Source organism: Miscanthus floridulus, chromosome 1 (genome assembly GCF_019320115.1).
Source record: "Miscanthus floridulus cultivar M001 chromosome 1, ASM1932011v1, whole genome shotgun sequence".
Lineage (NCBI taxonomy): Eukaryota > Viridiplantae > Streptophyta > Magnoliopsida > Poales > Poaceae > Miscanthus > Miscanthus floridulus.
In genome coordinates this window covers 84569444-84589272 of record NC_089580.1, presented here as the reverse complement: position 1 = coordinate 84589272, position 19829 = coordinate 84569444, and the positions used below count along the sequence as shown (strand labels likewise).

Here is a 19829-nt window from a genome sequence, read left to right as displayed (position 1 = left end):
TCGCAGTCGAGGGTTTTTGGGAAACCATTCCTGTAATTTGCGCCTCTCCGAATCCTCTGCAACAGCAAGGCAGGCCGTAACGTGGGCTTTTGCGCAACCGCAACCCACGTAGCTCATTTATCATCGCCGTCAGTTGCTACTCGCCGAATGATCGCCGACTTCTCAGCCATTTATTGAGGCTCAGTAACTGACACTGTATAGCCATTACTCTAGTTTCTTCTCCAAGGTTTGATTTCTCTGATATCTTCACTTGTAGCTCGAGGACTGGCTGCCTACTCAGCTGGTCTTTGATTGTTTTTCTATTTCTGACCCTGGCACCACATGACTACGTCACCTACTATTAGGCTTGGGGACTAAGTGGGCACACTTCACCTTGCGGTGACTATGCTTTGTGTCTTTTTGGGACACGCCCAGGGACTAGCTGCCTACTCAGCTGGTTTTCTGTTATTCTTCTACTTTTTGACCCTGGCACCACATGACTACATCATCTACTGTTAGGCTTGGGGACTAAGTGGGCACACTTCACCTCGTAGTGAATGTGTTTGCTTTGTTCTGGAAGACTCCATGCCGCTAGAAGCTAAATAAGAATATCTCCTTCACTCGTGGTTAGACTCTAAGTGGGCACACTTTGTCTACTATGAGGAAATTTTTTATTCTAAACTTGAGCTCCTTACACCCTTATGGCAAGCTGTATTTGGGTCACACTGCTCGGCGACAGGTCGCGCTGCTCGGCGACGGTTCACGCTGCTCGGCGATGGTTCACACTGCTCGGCAACTCATCATGGTGGTTGGACCATGAGTTTGACTGCCCAGCTTTATTCACACATGCTTTGGATGAGCTCAAAATGGCATTGCACAATGGGTACAAGGCGCTCAGGGACTAGCTGTGGGGGTATGACCCTGGATACCCATAGTAGACCACATGGGCTGCGCCCCCTGGGGTGGCCCAGCCCACAAGACAAAGCCTTGCAGGGCACGACTCTGCTCGACGCCTCCCACAAGACACCGGGAAGATATCCTAGAGATACTACAAGATCTGTTAGGATATGTATGATCCCAAGATTCCTGTAATCAGTTATTACTTTCTGGTTATCTCTCAGATCTAACTGACTTGTAACCCTGCTCCCCGGACTATATAAGGCGGGCAGGGACCCCCTCCAAACTCATACAAGATCATACGATAGCTAATACAAACCAATAGACCATAGGAGTAGGGTATTATGTCATACTGATGGCCTGAACCTGTCTAACTCATGTGTCTCTGTTGCCTTCTTATTCTTGATCTCACGCTCCTCTGCCGATCAATCTACCTTCGTGGGATACCCCTCGGAGGACTGCCGATGATATTCTATCGACAAATACACTAAGATCATTATAAAGGCTAGAGCTAAGAATGAAAAGTTAGAAGCTAAGAATGATTCACTTTTAGAAGAATGTGATATGGCAGAAAAGGCTAGTATTGAGCATAGAGAAGCAAATGATGCTATATCATACAAACTCAAGGAGCTCAAATCTTCTAAGAAAGAGCTTAGAGATAAACATGATAAACTTGAGAGGATACATAATGAGCTCATCACTAGCCATAACAAGCTAAAAGAAGAATATACAACTCTAAAGATCAATCATGATAATCTTGTTATTGCTCAAGAGTTCTTATCCATTGATCCACATGATGCTACTAACGATGTTGTTAAGATTGATATAGCTATATCATGTGATGATTTGATCATTGAGAGCATTGAGCAAAGTTCTAGTAGAAAGGGCAAGCAAGTGGTTGAGGCCGATGATTATAATGAGTTTGTCAAGCTCAAGAATGACAATGAAAAGCTCAAGAAAGATCTTGAAGAGATCAAAAGCCACAACACTATTGTGCAAGAAACTCTTGATCATGATGTTGGCTTGATCCTTGAGAATGAGAAGCTCAAAGAAGAGAACAAGAAGCTCAAGGAAGAGAAAAACAATGATGCTCTCAAGGAAGAAAACAAGAAGCTCAAATTGGAGAAAGAGCATCTCAAGATTGGATTGAGCAAGTTCACAAGAGGCAAGTATCTACAAAGTAAGCTACTTATGAACACCGTCATGAAGATGGATAGAAGTGGTATTGGGTATTTGGCAAACCAAGAGAAGAAGGCTCAAGCTCAACAACAACATAAGTCAAAGTCAAAGCCAAAGAGATGTTTTGAGTGTGGACAAGAAGGTCACTTTGCCCATGAGTGCCAAACTCCACCACCACAACCCTTGCCCAAGCATGCTTGACCTTTTGCCTTCAATGCTCACTACATGCTTAGAAAGGATTCTAGTGGAAAGATGAAAGTCATGTTCTTAGGACCTCCAAACAAGAATAGGCCTAAGAAAATTTAGGTTGCAAAGTCACTTGTTGAGAAGGTGAAGGACCCTCAACAAGTTTGGATTCCTAAACCTTGATCTCTTGTGTGTAGGTGAACTACAAGACCGGTGGAAGTTATTAGGTTATTGATAGTGGTTGCACACAACATATGACCGGTGATCCTCGTATGTTCACCTCACTAGATGAAGAAGTAGATGGACAAGAAAGAATCACATTTGGAGATAACTCAAAGGGCAAGGTTAAAGGATTGGGCAAAGTGGCAATATCAAATGATCATTCTATCTCAAATGTTATATATGTTGCTTCATTGAGCTTCAACTTGCTATCCGTTGGACAATTGTGTGATCTTGGCTTCCAATGCTTGTTCACCGAGAAGGAAGTTGTTGTATCTAAGAAGGATAATGATCAAGTGACATTCAAAGGATTTAGTGGATTTCACCTCCGAAGATGCAAATTGGAAGACTTGCCTATTCACCAAAACAACACTTGGGTGGCTATGGCATAGAAGACTTGCTCATGTTGGGATGAGCTCACTCAAGAAGCTAATGAAGAATGATTTGGTGAGAGGGTTGAAGGATGTGAAGTTTGAGAAGGACAAGCTTTGTAGTGCATGTCAAGACGGCAAGCAAGTTGCAAATACTCATCCAACCAAAGCTTTCATGTCAACCACAAGAGTGCTAGAACTTCTTCACATGGATTTATTTGGACCAACAATATACAAGAGTTTGGGAGGAAATCTTTATTGTCTTGTGATTGTTGATGACTATTCAAGATATACATGGGTATTCTTCCTTCATGACAAATCCAAAGTTGCATCTTGCTTCAAGAAGTTTGCCAAGAGAGCACAAAATAAATTTGAAGTGAAGCTCAAGAAGATTAGAAGTGACAATGGGAAGGAATTTGACAACACAAACATAGAAGCCTATTGTGATGAAGTTGGGATCAAGCATGAGGTCTCTGCAACATATACTTCTCAACAAAATAGTGTAGTTGAGAGAAAGAACAGGACATTGATCACTCTTGCAAGAACAATGCTAGATGAGTACAACACCCCTGAAGCTCTATGGGCGGAAGCTATCAACACCGCATGCTATGCATCTAACCGCATATTTTTTCAAAAGTTCCTTAGCAAGATACCTTATGAGTTGCTCAATGGGAAGAAGTCAGACGTCTCCTTCTTTAGGGTGTTTGGTTGCAAATGCTACATCTACAAGAAGCGGCAACACCTAGGGAAGTTTCAAAGATGTTGTGATATTGGTTTTCTTGTTGGTTACTCATCAAAGTCCAAAGCATATAGAGTATTTAATCATGCCACCGACTTGGTTGAAGAAACATATGATGTGAAATTTGATGAATCTAATGGCTCCCAAGGAGCACATGAGAATCTTGATGATGTAGGTGATTAACCATTGAGGGAGGCTATGAAGAACATTTCAGTTGGAGACATCAAGCCTAAAGATGATGAAGATGATGTATAAGTGATTGATCCACCTTCTTCATCAAGTGTGCCACAAGATTGTGATAAAGATGGGAGAGTAGAAAATGAAGATACTCATGTCTCCCATGATCAAATGGTGGTACAAGCACAAGATATTGATGCTCCACAACCTCTTCCTCAAGTGGTCAATAGAAGAAATACACCTCTACTACAAGATCATCCACAAGATCTCATCATAGGGAGTCCATCAAAGGGTGTAATGACTCGCTCATAAAAACTTGCTTCATTTATTGCTCATCACTCTTTCATCTCTTGCTATGAGCCTACCAAGGTAGAAGAAGCTCTTCAAGATCTGGATTGGATAAATGCCATGCATGAAGAGTTGAACAACTTCACCCGCAATGAAGTTTGGACTCTTGAAGAGCGGCCAAAAGGTGCAAGAGTCATTGGAACAAAGTGGGTGTTCCACAACAAGAAAGATGATCAAGGCGTAGTTGTGAGGAACAAGACAAGACTAGTTACAAAGGGGTTCTCTCAAGTTGAAGGATTAGATTTTGAAGAGACCTTTGCATCGGTTGCAAGATTAGAAGCCATTCATATCCTCCTTGCATATCCATCACATCATGAAATAAAACTATATCAAATGGATGTGAAAAGTACATTTTTAAATGGCTTTATTAATGAACTAGTCTATGTTGATCAACCTCTCGGGTTTGAAGACCCTAGATATCCTAATCATGTTTATAGGTTGTCCAAGGCATTATATGGGCTTAAGCAAGCCCCAAGAGCTTGGTGTGTGCGCCTTCGGGACTTCCTCATTGAGAAGGGCTTCACCATTGGGAAGGTTGACACCACACTATTCACCAAGAAGCTTGATGGGCACATCTTCATTTGTCAAGTGTATGTTAATGATATCATCTTTGGATCATCAAATGAAGATTCTTGCAAAGAGTTTGGTGAATTGATGTCAAAGGAGTTCGAGATGTCAATGATTGGAGAGTTTACATTCTTTCTTGTTTTTCAAGTCAAACAAATGAGAGAAGGGATTTTCATCTCTCAAGAGAAATATACAAATGATCTTCTCAAGAGATTCAAGATGGATGAATGTAAGCCAATCACGACACCAATGACAACTAATGGACATCTCAACCTAGATGAGGGAGGTAATACGGTTGATCAAACTCTCTACCGCTCTATGATTGGTATCTTGCTATATTTAACCGCATCTAGGCCCGACATTATGTTTAGTGTGTGTATGTGTGCTAGATTTCAAGCTAATCCTAAGGAAACTCATTTGATAGCCGTTAAAAGAAACCTTAGGTATCTCAAGCACACACCAAACATTGGCCTTTGGTATCCCAAATGAGCTATATTTGAATTAGTTGGCTATTCCGATTTGGATTATGCCGGTTGCAAAGTTGATAGAAAAAGCACATCCAGAGAGTGCCAGTTGCTTGGTAGATCACTTGTGTCTTGGTCCTCCAAGAAACAAAATAGTGTGGCCTTGTCCACCGCTGAAGCAGAATACATTGTCGCGGGTGCTTGTTGTGCACAAATACTTTATATGAAACAAACTTTGCTAGACTATGGTGTAGTTCTAGAAAAAGTACCTCTTTTGTGCGACAATGAAAGTGTCGTAAAACTTGTAAATAATCTGGTTCAACACTCTCGCACCAAGCACATAGATATCCGCCATCACTTTCTTAGAGATCATGTTGCTAAAAATGATATATCATTAGAAGGTGTAAGGACCGAGGATCAATTGGCGTATATCTTCACTAAACCGCTAGATGAGATAACTTTTTGTCAATTGCGGAATGAGCTCAATGTTCTTGATTTTAGTAACTTCACTAAAAATGAGCTTGTGTTGTCCCTTGCATTGCATTGTAATATACAACATGTTTAACTGTTGGTAATGCATATAGGGCTTGTCTAACATGGTTAAGATAACCGCCATAAAGCGTGTGAAGAAGCTTAACCTTGGATCAAACTTGACAAGCAACTAGATTTATTTTCAAGTATTGTATTGCATATGCATGAATGTTGCTTTGTCATTTATCTTCAATTGCCCTCTTATTGCCTATTTTCTTAAAAAGAATTATAGCCTAAGGTAAAATATTTTTTTAAAAAAAAACTTGAGGGTTTGAGAGAGGTCACTCACATCAGTCCCAATTGGTGTTTACTTGGATCTTATTAAAGTTGGGACTTAATTAGGAATAGGCAGCACGAAGAATTATAGCCTCTGTGCTGCCCGCGCTGCTCCGCGCCGCACGCCGTCGTGCGCTGCCGCTGCCCATGTCGCTGCACGCACCACCGCACTTGCCCTAGCTATGCTGCTGTCTTGCTTCACGCAGCCGAGCTCCCTCACCCTAGCCATTGATTCACTGAACATTGTGAACCCTAATCTCTAGTTGTCGACCCGGTGGTTCCCCGATCCATCTCTCTTCTCATCGTTTCGCCGGTTCGTCAGGTAGCAAGCCCTCGTTTCCAATTTCATACCTAATTGCTTGCTTCCTAGGGTTTTGTATCTTTAGATGAATAATTAAGATTATTTATATATCCTCTATTCTATCGTGCAGCGAGTCGGTGTCGTTGAGGTCCTATTTGCAGTTGTTAGTCAACTCGGGGCCAAACTCGCGAGTACAGAACGAGGCCAAGCCTCGGAAGTGACAGTTGACAGTTGTTTCTTATCAGTGGTAGTTGTTCTTTTTAGATCCATTAGATGGTTCATGTCAAGAATGTTGGAGGTGGTCCCAGTGATGAGGATCTGAGACACCCACCTTGCTTGCTTGTAGATCCAAAAGGCAAGGCAATGAAGAAGCTTACCATAAAGAAGCGGAAGTATCTAGATGCAGATATAGCTAGAGCAGCCATAGTTGTAGCAGCAGCAGAGCGTGCAGAGGTAGGAGGCGCTAGGAGTGGAGTCTAGATCATAGATCAGCTCTCACCTTCTACTAGAGCTGCACTAGAGCAGGTTGAGCGCCGTCATGGTGGTCCAGCTGGAACTATCATGGTTGCGGGACGGTGAGTTGTCTTGGATGAGAGTTAGACTAAGGGGGTCACAGCAGGAGCCATAGCCAGCAGCGCAGACTCAAGAGGGAGAATAGGTCATGGAGATAGAGTAGGCACCTCAGCCATAGCTTCGCCACTCTAGACGTACTCATGTGCCAGTCACTCCGAGGTCAGAGACTCAACGGAGGGGTTCACGTCCACCGCCTAGACCACAGGGTCCGCCCCTAGTGACCCACTTGGATTTGAGGGCCGCCACGGCTAAGCAGGTTCAACAGCTCAGATTTGTGGATTTTGAGTAGTGGTTTCCACCGAGACAGGATGAGCGTGCCTTAGAGGGTTTCTACACATCTCTACAGGAAGATTTCTATAATGCATATCTTAACAGTGGGGTTGTATTCAAATCTCAAAGGGTGTGTAACATTGAGACCATTGTTGTAGCGGCTAGAGAGCACATTCACCCCTACCTATCTTACCTGCCAAGGCTGACATATTTACTTGGACAGACAGGCTTATATGTTCCATCTTGGGTCCGTCCGTTCTATGCTTCTCTCTGGATTGACCCGTAGCATAGATTTATACACTTTGCATTTAGTGGCAGAGATTATAGGCTGACGAGCACTAGGGTCAGAGAGAAACTCAGGCTTTAGGAGTAGCCCATCTGGCTACATGAGGTTTGCTATGGATAGACAGAGCCCCCTAGATGCCCTTATGGCGGTATGGTGCCCCCTACAGATCTAGTCTGCCACTGCTTCACAAAGCCATTCGGCGAGGGGTCTAGCAGGACACCTAGTGATCTCACTCCCACTACTAGAGTGCTTGATGCCATTATGAGGAGGACACCGCTTCCGAGGATGGGTTATGGCGAGGGCTTGACTCTCATATAGTTATGGTTACTAAACTATCTGATGTAGCAGACAGTGTTTGATATTTGGGATCTCCTTCTATCAAAGATGGAGGATATTATTGCAGAGGGGTTCAGGAGTCACAGGCAGCTATCGTATGCTCACTAGATTACATTCTTGATTCACAGGGTAGTTACAGTGAGGCCGCCTGAGATGCTAGCTGAGTACAATGGTACTACTACAGAGTTTCCTACATATAACCTGACTCATATGATCTGCCACAATACACCGAGTGCACCTAGCCAGCCATGTCGTCATCTAGAGGTGCTAGAGACTATAGCCTAGCAGGATGATACTATCAGGGGCATAGTAGCTATAGAGGAGGAGTAGCTTGATGCTCAGTAGGAGGGGATGGTTGAGAGCGACCCTAGTGACAGCTCAGATGAGGACTACCACGATATCCCTCAGATGCCTCCTCGACAACATGATCATGAGGCCGGTAGCTCTAGTTCAGCTCCATCTACACTGTAGATAGACCCTGCTCTACTTGACATACTTGAGTGAATGAGGCAGGATCAGGCTCGTCAGGCTCAGGAGACTGCCGCTACTTTTGCACAGTTCCAGACTCGATAGGATGAGTTTTAGCGACAGCAGCAGGCCATACAGCAGCAGGCCATGCATCAGCAGCAGCTTCTCATGCAGCAGCAGCTACTTGGGTTTATGCAGCTTGTTGTATTAGCTATTGGGGTTCCACTGCCACAGCCTTCACCCTAGCTTGGTCAGCCTGCCACCACTTGTATGACTCTAGCTTTATAGCCTAGTGGGCTTCAGAGTTAGGGACAACCACCAGTACAGTTTGCTTCACCTACAGAGTAGGTGTCCTAGTGGTTTGCTTCGCTCATGTTAGCCCCATAGTTCACACCTCTCTAGATGGGTTTCACATCGACTTAGACTTCCTCGCTACTAATGCTAGATTCTTTAGTCTCCAGGAGTCTTGGAGTGACTTTCAGTGAGTTGACAGGGCAGCCTACTCAGCCATATTTGCATGTCCTAGGTCCTTCTATAGTTGCACCTATTACCAGGACTACAGAGACGCTCCCTTCCTTAGTGGCATCATTAGAGCTGGCTGCTCTAGTCATACCTGCACAGTCTACAGCAGCTCTAGTTGTCGATCTGATCCAGACCACATCAGCGTCGCTTCTAGCTATAGAGGGTTAGATAGCTCAGAGCTTAGGGTCAGATGATGATGGCACTTAGTTCCAGCTTGCTCCTCGTACCTCAGCGCCTGACTCGTCCGCTACAGCCCCACTGACCAACCCTTAGGTTTTGGTGTTTGACGCTAAAGGGGGAGAGGGATCAAGTAAGGGATCGAGTATATTAGTCTTAGGGGGAGCGACATATCTAGGGGGAGCTCAGTTTATCTATTAGATTATCTATTACATTTGGAGTTTTATGTGTGATACACTATTATGCATTCGTGTGTTTACTTTTATGCATCAAACTATATTTATGTGATAGTGATATCTACATGACCGTGATATATGACATGTGTGCGCTCTACTTTGAATTATTTATATGTCATATCACTTGTGCTACGCTCATTTGCTTTGCTTCCATGTTTTACTCCGATACAAATGAGCTTTATTACTCTTACTCATGCTTATTTCATATCTTTTGAGTACATTATGTTGGCTTGAGTCATATAAGCTTGCCTAACTCTTGTTCTTATTGTCAAAAGCTTATATGAACCAAGCATGTTAAAAATCTCAACTCTTTCACATACTTGAGGTGATATTGTCATCAATCACCAAAAAGGGGGAGATTCAAAGCATCTAGGCCCCTAGTTGGGTTTTGGTAATTAATGACAATATATGATTACTATGACTAACGTGTGTTTTGTAGAGGCAATTAAGTTAGGTCATGGTAATGAAGATCGATTGGGCTATCATGGTGGTCATGCCCCTACGATGGAAATCGTTTCAGTTTTCAAAGGATGGACGACAAGGTTAAGGATGGACTAGTTCTAAGTGTCGTTTGGTGTTGAAGAGACACTTAGAGTAGTTTAGGACTTTGTTTTTCCTTTGGCCGTACTATTAAGAGGGGTATGAACGGATAGCTTGACCTAGGTGAGTCTAGTGGGTTAGGTGTGGTGCACACTTGCTAAACCTAGCACTAGGTAGTTCCTAAAAAGCCCTTAGATCCATTGGAGCAAACTTCATTCATGTATGTTCGAAAGTTGGAAGTGAATGGAGGGTCAAATACTGACCGGATGCTGGCTTTGGTGTGACCGAACACTAGCGCAGAGTCTGGTCAGTTCATTTGATAAAGGTGAAGTCATCTGGAAGTGACCGGACACTGAGGGCCAGCGTCCGGTCGACTCCAGTAAGGTTCCAGAGAGGGAAAATCACGACCAGACGCGTTCGATCAGTGCCGATCAGACGCTGGCCAGCATCCGGTCACACTTTAAACATTGGAGTTCAGGGTGAACTGACCGGCGCGTCTAGCCAACATGACCGGAGCGTCTGGTCACCCCGTAGAGACACATAACGGTTCATTTTTTAGCCCATGTTATAAATACTTCCTCCATTCGTGTGTGGGGGTACTTTTGCTCATTTCAACAGCTGAGAAACACCTTTGAGAGTGCCAAGAAGAGCAAGGTCCTAGTGAGGTGGTTGAGATTTGAGAATCCTAAAGAGAGCCCTCATTAGTAAGATCAAGAGTAGCAAAGTGTGCATCCACCCTTCTCATTAGGCTTGTTGTGGTCAAGTGAGAGTTCGTGCTTGTTACTCTTGGTGATCGCCATCACCTAGATGGCTTGGTGGTGATTCGAAGCTTGGTGATCATCCGACGGAGCTTGTGGATGACCCAACTCAAGTTGTGAGCGGTTGTGGGTGATTCACCGTGACGGAGTGTTGAAGAATCAACCCATAGAGAGCACTTGATCCTTACGTGGATCAAGGGGGAGCTACACCCTTATGTAGGTGCTCCAACGAGGACTAGTGGAGAGTGGCGACTTTCCGATACCTCGGCAAAACATCGCCGCGTTCCTCCTTCTCTCTTTACTTTAAGCATTTACTTTGAGCATTTACTTTGAGCAATTCAATACTTGTCTTTATATTCATAGAATTGTCATGCTAGAGTAGGATTGGAACTTAGATTGTAAGACTTTTTATGCGGTAGAACATTAGAAACACTTTCTAGGCACAAGGGGTTAATTGGGCTAACAATATGATTTAATTATTGCAAAGAAATTTAGAATTAGCCCAATTCACCCCACTCTTAGGCATCTTGACCCTTTCAGACATGTTCAACAAATAAGTGACGTGAAAATGCATATGTTGCATTGGATTTATGGTCATACAAGAAGAGATCGAGTTCGGAACGATGATATATGTGATAGATTAGGGGTGGCACCAATTGAAGAAAAGCTTGTCCAACACCGGTTGAGATGGTTTGGACATGTCCAACGGAAACCTCCAGAGGCACCAGTGCATAGTGGAATCCTAAGCCAGGATAGTAACATGAAGAGAGGTAGAGAAAGACCGAAGTTGACTTGGGTAGAGGCAATAAAAGGAGACTTGAAAGGATGGAATATACCCAAAGAATTAGCCTTAGATAGGAGTGCTGGAAAAATAGCTATTCATGTGCCTGAACCTTGATTGCTTCTGCTGGGTTTCAACTCTAGCCTACCCCAACTTATTTGAGACTTAAAGGCTTTGTTGTTGTTGTGAAGAAAAGCAAATATGATAATAACATATTGGTTACAGAGACTAATAGCATTTAAGCACTTTAGAGTCAACCAGCCTGTTCGTTGGTTGGTTTCTGAGCTGATAAGCCCGGCTGGTGCTGGTTTGTTATAAGAGAAAAACACTGTATCATGACTGATAAGCCCTGGCTGAACCAATAAGTGAACAGCCTAAACTTCGAATCCAACAATGGGTGTCGGTACATTTTTGAAAACTGCTCTTTGATTACACATTTTTGTCCCACAAATGTCAAAGCAAATACCCTCTGCAGAGAAACAAACAAACTATTTAGAAAGCAAGCAAAAGGACAAGCAGCAACTACATATCGACTCTTTGCTCACCCCTTCTGCGGTTCTACCCCCTGCTTCAGTAGTACGCCAAAATCATGTTCTTGCTCCTGAGACGTATCCATGAAGCCTAATAACCACTTGAAACAAAGTTGCAATGGTTGAAGTAAAAAAAGGAAAAATTAAAGAATGCCAAACAAAAAAAGGGAACAACAAATGTAATAGACAAATTGAAATCATGAGAGCCAGCAGTTATGCCAGATTACCAGCCATTTCAAACTAGTGTTTTAGGATAGCTGTTTCAAAACTACCAAAAATTGCTAGAGTATAGGTTCCAAGCCTTTTACCATAGCTGCTAGTCCTGGGATGGTTTTAACATTTGAACTAGCACAGGTCACCATCACAAAATTCCAAGAGTAATAAGAAGATTTGCTCAAGTTAACAAACTTAGTAGTACCTACACCCCTACTTCTTCCTTGAGGCTGCAATAGCAGTGTTCTTTTTGGCTCCAACAGCAGTAGCCTTTGGCCCCGTTCGCTTGGAGGAATTCTAGATGAATCTAGAGGAATTTGTGAGAGGAAAACACTATTTTGGATGAAAAAAAGAAGCGGATCAAGCCGGGTTTAAGGGCATGCGAACGGGGCCTTCTTTTTTCGGGCCAAGCGCTTATAGTTCTGAGGGCTTAACCTTTGTGCTGGACAAACTGGTCTGAATACCTCTGTCTTCAAGGGATTCAGTAGATCTTGTGAGCATCCTAATACAAGACCACTCTTTGTAGCCTCATCCCACAGCTCTTCCAATTTCAAATCTACCAATCCTACAAAGCTTTTCTATAAGTAGGTCATATATACAAGCATCCACTAACTCACACCTCTTCATAAGTTTGAACATATCAAGAGCATGGTCGACTTCATAAGTCCGCATAGGTCTCATACTAGACCGGGAGAAGGGAAACTATAAAGTAACTGATCTAATTTTGGAACACAATCACACCCTTCAATTGCCGCAAACCTCACACTTGATGGTGTCTCAAAGGAAAGTTTCAAAGTTACAAGGTTTTGAAACTAAGACAGCTGATGATGCATGAATTGGGCCCAAAGCTGCACATGAGTTGGCTTCCATCCAAGTTGGTGGCTCACTTATCTCAGTTACACTCTTCGAGACCACAAGAACTATTTAAGGGGCAAGCGCCAAAGAGAGATGACATATGGTCAAGCAGGAAGCATGCTTATGTATTTTCAGGAAAAAATTGTTGAGAACCCGTCATTCCAATATGCTTTGCAAATGGACCGGGAAGAACAAATAGCAAACATTTTCTTGGTAGATGCTAAAATGCTCACTGACTATGCATATTTTGGTGATGTTGTCAGTTTCGATACTACTTTTGAAACAAACAAGCAGAATATGCCTTTTGGTGTATTTGTTGTGTTCAATCATTTTAGGGAAACCGTGGTTTTTGGTTTTGTTCTCATGTATGATGAGACATTTGAGTCCTTGAAGTGGCTATTTAAGACTTTCCTAAAAGTGCATAATGGCAAAGAACCTAAAACAATCTATACTGATCAAGATGCTGCAATGGGAAAAGAAATTAAGGATGTCTTTTTGGAGTCTTGGCATGGTATGTGCACTTTTCACATCATGCAAAATGTTGTTAAACATCTAGCTGAACATAATGATGAAGAATCAGCTACTTCTCCTAAACAAGAAGTCGATGGTAGCAACAAAGAACCAAGTATTCTCTCATATTTTAGTTCATGTATGTATGAGTACGAAGATGAACAAACATTTGAACAAGCATTTAACAACATGAGGACAAAGGTCAGCAAGCAAACTTGGTTAGATAGTATATACAAAGTGAGAGAAAAATGGGCTGAATATTATATGAAGGGTGTGTTCACATTAGGGATGAGAAGTACACAATTGAGTGAGAGTCTAAACAGTGACTTGAAGCGATATTTCAAATCTGATTTTGATATCATTTGATTCCTTAAGCATTTTGAAAGGGTCATGGAATATAAAAGAAATAATAAATTGAATGCTGAATTTGAATCAAGGAAAAAGTTACCTAGGCTCAAAATGAGGACACCTATGTTAATCCAAGCTAGCAAGCTATACACACCAACTATTTTTGAAGCTTTTCAATATGAATATGAGAGGTCCATGGCAGCATACACCACGACATTAGAAGGCAAAAATGAATATCTTATAGCAATTGGGAGTCTTGATGAAAATTTTACCCTTGAGAAGGAGTACAAAGTTACTGGTGATCCTTCACACCAAACCAGTACATGTAGTTGTGGACAGTTCAATAGAATCAGAATATTGTGTGGCCATGCTCTAAAAGTCCTTGATTTGATGAATATCAAGTCACTCCTAGCCCAATATATATTGAAGAGATGGACACGGGAAGCATGTAGTGGGACAATACAAGACAACCAAGGCCAAAACATAATAGAGAATCCAAAATTAGATGATATGCTTCACTACAAAAATATGACTCGCAAATTTCTCAATTTGGCTCATCGAGCTGCCAGTCATCCAAGATGCACCTTATTAGTGAACAACACACTTGACATGCTTAGCAAGCAAGTCAAAGAAGAAATCAATGCTTTTTCTAGTGCCGTGGATCCTATCATTGTTCCCACAAATGTTGCTCCCCCCATTGATTTGGTGAGTACAGCAAGCCTAAAGAAAAAGGAGGTGGAAACAAAAACCTTGAAGCGCAAAAGAAATTGGCTTGACAAGAAGCGCAAGGTAGCAAAGAAGGGAGGCAATAAAAAGGAAAAAGGTTCAAAGGTATGTAATAACACAAAATATAATTGATTATCTTCATTTGTGTTCAATTGAAACATGTTCAGTTTTTTATTTGAAGGAACAAGAATCTGGAAAAATGCCAAAGAACAGCAGAACAACAGTCGATGATGGTGTAATGGTTCAAAATATTTCTCCTAGTACTTCTTTGCCCAATGAAGGAATGTCTGAACCATACATGGCCATCAATACCTTCTCTCAACTATTCACGATAATATTTCAAAGTAATAGACTGTTTCTCCAATCATAGATGTCTAAACCATACATGTCTGAACCTTTTATTTTGTAGGGGACAATCACAGATGATGTCATTGCTGAATTCTAGTAGTATGGGTATTTGTAGTAGGCAAAATGCCTTTTGCCTCCTGAAACAGAGATTGTTTTGGAGTAGCTTTTGCATCTATGGTTGAAGTATAAAGTAGAGGGAATTGTAAAGTTCATATGACCAGCTAAAAGGTCCTTGATTGGTTTTGGTAATTAAGTAACAACCTAGGTGGACTAATTGTGTTTATGTGAGATACATAAGTGATTAGTCCATAGTTACATGTGTGTGAGCAACATATGCCATGGAGGTGGAAATGGCTCGAAGATGTTGCAAAGCTCACACATGTGATGATGAAGGAGCTCATTGCACATGTGACATGACATTGAGTCATGTGATCAAGGTGGAGAAGATCAAGACATGAGTTGGCTTGATGGACCGGTTGCGAGCGTGAAGGGTAAGTTGGAGGCTTTGAAGCGATGGACCACGTGGCAGCAGTTGGGCACGGTCTCAGTCAAGTAACCGAACACTGCACGGTAAAAGTGACCAGGTGTGCAGGGGTTGCGTCCGGCCAGTGATGACATATGCTGACGTCTAGGTGCGAAGAGCAGTAGTGACATGTGGTAGGCGGTGAAGGACCAGACTTAGGTGCTATGTCCGATCGTGACCAACCTGACACGTCCAGTCGCAATATAGAGGCTCGGGGAGCTCTCTAGAAATGACAGAACTCTAAGGCTCACTTGTCTGGTCTTGGCGCTGAGGTGCGTCTGATCATCTCTTGACTGTTGGCGCGTGGCTGTCGACCATTGAGATCAAGCGACTAAGGTTGAACGAAGGCAATGCGTGACGTGCATCCGTTGACCGAACGCTGGCTAGGTACTTTCGGTCGATACGACCGGCACGTTCAGTCAACCCTAGCAGTGCCCAATGAAGGGGTACAATGACTCTATTTTTGTGGGGCTATAAATAGAAGCGTTGGTCGGCCATTGGCTAGGTGTGGAGCACACTAGAGCCTTGGTGGCTTATGTGGTGGTGCTAGGGAAACCTCTAACTCACTCTAGCTTGATAGTGTTCATCCGATTGAGTGAGTGAGCGATTCTAGTGCGATTGCATCTTGAGGTTGCATCCAGTGGCACTAGGTGATCGAGTTGCAAGCTGGTGGTGCTTTTTACTCTTGGAGGTTGCCACCTCCTAGATGGCTTGGTGGTGGTCTCCGTCGAAGCCCGCAAGAAGCTTGTGTGGTGATCTGGAGAAGAGCTTTATGAGGGGCATTGTGCTCGCCCCACGGGAGCCATGAAGAGCAACTCTAGTAGAGCGAGACACGAAGGGCGACAAGTGGTCTGGCCGGGTCAAGTGCTAGAGCTTGTGATAAGCACTCTAGGTGGGAGAGTCAAGAGGACCGGCGGCAACCTTGGAGTTTGTCTCAACGGGGACTAGCATGTTGGCAAGCATGTGAACCTCAGGAAAAAATCATTGTGTCATCCTTGTATTCTCATTGGTTTGCATCCTTGTTACACAAGCTTGTAATTACTTTCATATACATTGTGCTTGTGTAGTTGCTTTTGTAATTAGTTAGCTTGTGTAGCTTGCTAGTTACCTTCTAGTTTATGTAGCATAGAAGTAGCTCCCTTGCGTGGCTAATTTGGTTTGTGTAACCTTGTTAGTCACATTGCTTAGTTTATGTAGCTAAGTATTTGAGCTCACTAATTTGACATTGATTGCCTTGTTATTGAGCATTGAGAGTGAGCTTAGGTGGCTTTGTGCTTTTGCTTACTAGCATGTGTAGGAGCTCCCTCATTGCTTGAAGTACTAGTGGCATAGGCTTATGAGACCTTACTTCTAGAATTGGTTAGGTGAGCTCTAGCTAGCCTAGCACCTTAGTTGCTTAATTAGGATCTTTGCAAGGTGCTAGAGAACATAGAGAGGTGTAGTCTTGGCTAGACCGATAGTTTTAATTTCATACTTGTTTCGGTTAGCGGATGCGATTAATTTTAGAAAGGACTATTCATCCCTCCTCTAGTCCACCATCTCGACCTTATAAGTTGTATCAGAGCTAGGTATCTCATTTGTGATCTTCACCGACCCAAGAGGATGGCGACTTATGGGCTAGATGTTGAGTGTCCACATATTTTTGATGGCACACACTTTCCATGGTGGAAAAATTAGATGATATGCAATTTTAAGTTTATTTGCCCTCAAATGTAGTGGATGGTAGATGTAGGCTTTTCTCATGTATTGGATGAAGATAATCTAACTCAAGCACAAGAGAAATGCCTAGATCTCGACACTCAAGCTATTGACATCTTGTATAGATCTTTGGATGATAGCATATTTGTAGAGATCATTGACATGAAGACCGCTCATAAGATTTGGAGTTATCTCAATGAGAAGTATGGGACGGCCTCCGATAATGATGATGAGCCCAAGAAGGAGGCTCATGAGGATGTTGAGCATGACCACAACTTGGTGATTGTGGAAGATTGGTCCACCTCATGGTCAAGTGATGATGATGATGATCATACCACAAGATCACGTGACAAGATTGATGATGATGCCACAAGTGATGCCAATAATGATGCTACTCTATGCATACTTGATAGTGATGATGATGGATCATGCTCGGGCTATAAGAGTGTTGTTTCTTCAAGCTCTCCAACTACATCACATTGCTTCATATCACAAGGTGACACTAAGGTATCTAATGCAAATGTGATTGATCTTGATTCATATGAGGAGCTTCTAGATAGATATGGTAACATGATCAAAGCTTTAGAAAAAGAGATGGCTAAAACCGAGAAATTGAAAAATGAAAACTCTTTTCTAAAGAACACATGTGAACAACAAAAGCATCTACTTTATATTACTACTTATTCACATGAGGAGCTAAAATTGGCTCATGAGGAACTTAGTGTTGCTCATGATAATTTGGTACAAGACCATGCTTTTCTCACTAAGGAAATTTCAAATAAAGAATCTAAAACTAGTGAGAACTCATCACATGGGTCAATTGATCTATCACATGTTGATGCTAACCCTTGTGATGAAGGCAAGAAGCATATATCCACTTCTTATGATGATTTATTAGCTATACCACGTTCTTCACAAATAGATGCTTGTTCTACTTCTACGTCTTGTGAGACTAACCTATTGAAGGAGAACAATGAGCTCAAAAGTGAAGTGAAGAACTTGAGCAACAAGTTAGAGTGGTGCTACAACTCTCAAGTCACCTCCGAGCATATGTTGAACAATAAAAGAAGCTATGGTGACATGAGTGGCATTGGCTTCAACAAGAGCAAGATCAAGGGCAAGAGATGGGGCAAGAGAAGATATGAAAGAGAGATGAAGAAGCAAGAACAAGAGAAGCTCCCTCATTTCATGTGCTTCAAGTGCCATGAAGTGGGACATCCTGTAAATGGTTGCCCCAATGAAGAAAAGCTCAAGTTGAAGAAAGAAGAAGAGAGGCTAAGGCATGTCAAGTGCTTCAAGTGCCACACATAGGGTCATCTCACCTCTATGTGCACAACCAAGCAATTGGTGAAGCAACAAGTGAATCATCAACCAAAGCCACAAGTTGAGCAAGAAAAGATACCCCAAGAGCAAATCAAGATCAACCATGATGGAAGTGATTTGATGATAAAGAAGAAGAAAACTAGAAGGGGTGGAAAAATAAGAGAAAGAGCAATGCGTCCAAGAATGAATCAAGATGAAAAGCAAATGAGCAAGAACAAAGAAGAGAAAATGGAGAAGATTGCTCACATGAGATGCTACAGTTGTGACACATTGGGCCACCTAGCTTCTGGTTGTCCAAACAAGCTTGAGAAGAAGGCTCAAGCAAACAAGGAGAAGCAAGGCAATGAGAAGCACAACATGAGCAATGAAGAAAAGGCTCAAGCAATGAGAAAGTGCTACTCATGTCGGGAAAGGGGACACATAGCTCATTCATGTCCCCTAGGTAAAAATTCTAAGCCTATTTCAATTGATGATGATTCTATGCTTAGGAAGGATGGTAATGGTACCTCTATGGTTGCTATTGCAAAACATCCTGCTACTCATACTAAGGCTTTGCCTAAGTATGTTGCTCCTAACTTGAGAGGACCCAAACTTGTTTGGGTACCATCAAAAAGTGGATGATTGATTGTAGGTACCATCGGCATTAGAGACTTGATTCAATTGATTTCATATTGATCATCATATGTTGAGTCAAGATATGAAGCCTAGTGCACATCCAAACCCAATGCCAAGTGAAAATTGAGTGAAGTCCAAGTGCTATCAACATACAAGTGTCATATTCAAGTTGTGGTGATTTATTGGATTATTTGATGACTTGCAAAATTATTTGAGTTGAAGCTTGCTAGTTGGATGATCATGAGCTAATCAAGATATATCTCCTATTGATCATTTCATTAGGGTGCATATGAGTTGATTGAATTGGATAAATATGCAATGTTGCTTGCTATGATGAGATGTTTGAATGGATAAATAGCTTAGTAATCAAGTTTGGATTGATTTGTGTTGGATAAGCTCATAAGATGACATTTAGTAAGTGGATTGAATGGATCTATGTCTTGTGAAAGTATTTAAACAAGTTGATTTCAAGTTTGATTCACATTTGATGAAGTATAGCTCAAGTGATTGAAATCTATCTTATACTGAAAATCTGAGTGAACTGTGATCTTAGCCATGTTTGAGTGACCAAACTTATTGGATTGGCATAAACATTGATGTACATGCTCTAGACTTATGATATAAGATGCTATAAAAATTTCATGAGAAGTGGATAAGAGATGCTTCAGTTTTAGAGTAGATCTTGTCAGCTATAGTGCAACAGTTTTTAGCATATAGCAGTGGTGAAAGAATTGAAATCTGGTAGTAATCTAGAAGTCAAATGAAGCTCAAATTTTTACAGCTGCTAGATAACTTAGTGAAGCGCATCTACAGCAAATCTCGTGGTATTTGGATTTGTACTTTGGGAGAAATGTATTTTTCTTTAAAGAGTACAGAATCTGCCAGAAAAGTGACAATGTTGGATTGATCTAGAGTCACTTTGATTGAAAGGTCCTCAAGTTGGAAACATGTTTTTAAGT

At 42.1% G+C, this 19829-nt stretch overlaps 1 protein-coding gene and 1 pseudogene across 1 annotated transcript in view; one reads left to right on the top strand and one right to left on the bottom strand.

The window, feature by feature from the left end:
- LOC136488814 (uncharacterized) overlaps positions 1-11815 on the bottom strand; it is a 29816-nt gene extending 18001 nt beyond the window's left edge. Inside the window, exons 1-2 of the mRNA XM_066485625.1 lie at positions 11727-11815; positions 11562-11648 (exon numbers count right to left, since the gene is read on the bottom strand). Of these exons, the coding sequence (XP_066341722.1) occupies positions 11562-11648; positions 11727-11797 (158 nt within the window). The 5' untranslated portion in view covers positions 11798-11815. The remainder of the gene's footprint in view (positions 1-11561; positions 11649-11726) is intronic.
- Positions 11816-11829: 14 nt separating this feature from the next.
- LOC136459772 (protein FAR1-RELATED SEQUENCE 5-like) lies at positions 11830-14733 on the top strand (annotated as a pseudogene).
- The last annotated feature ends 5096 nt before the right edge of the window (positions 14734-19829 follow it).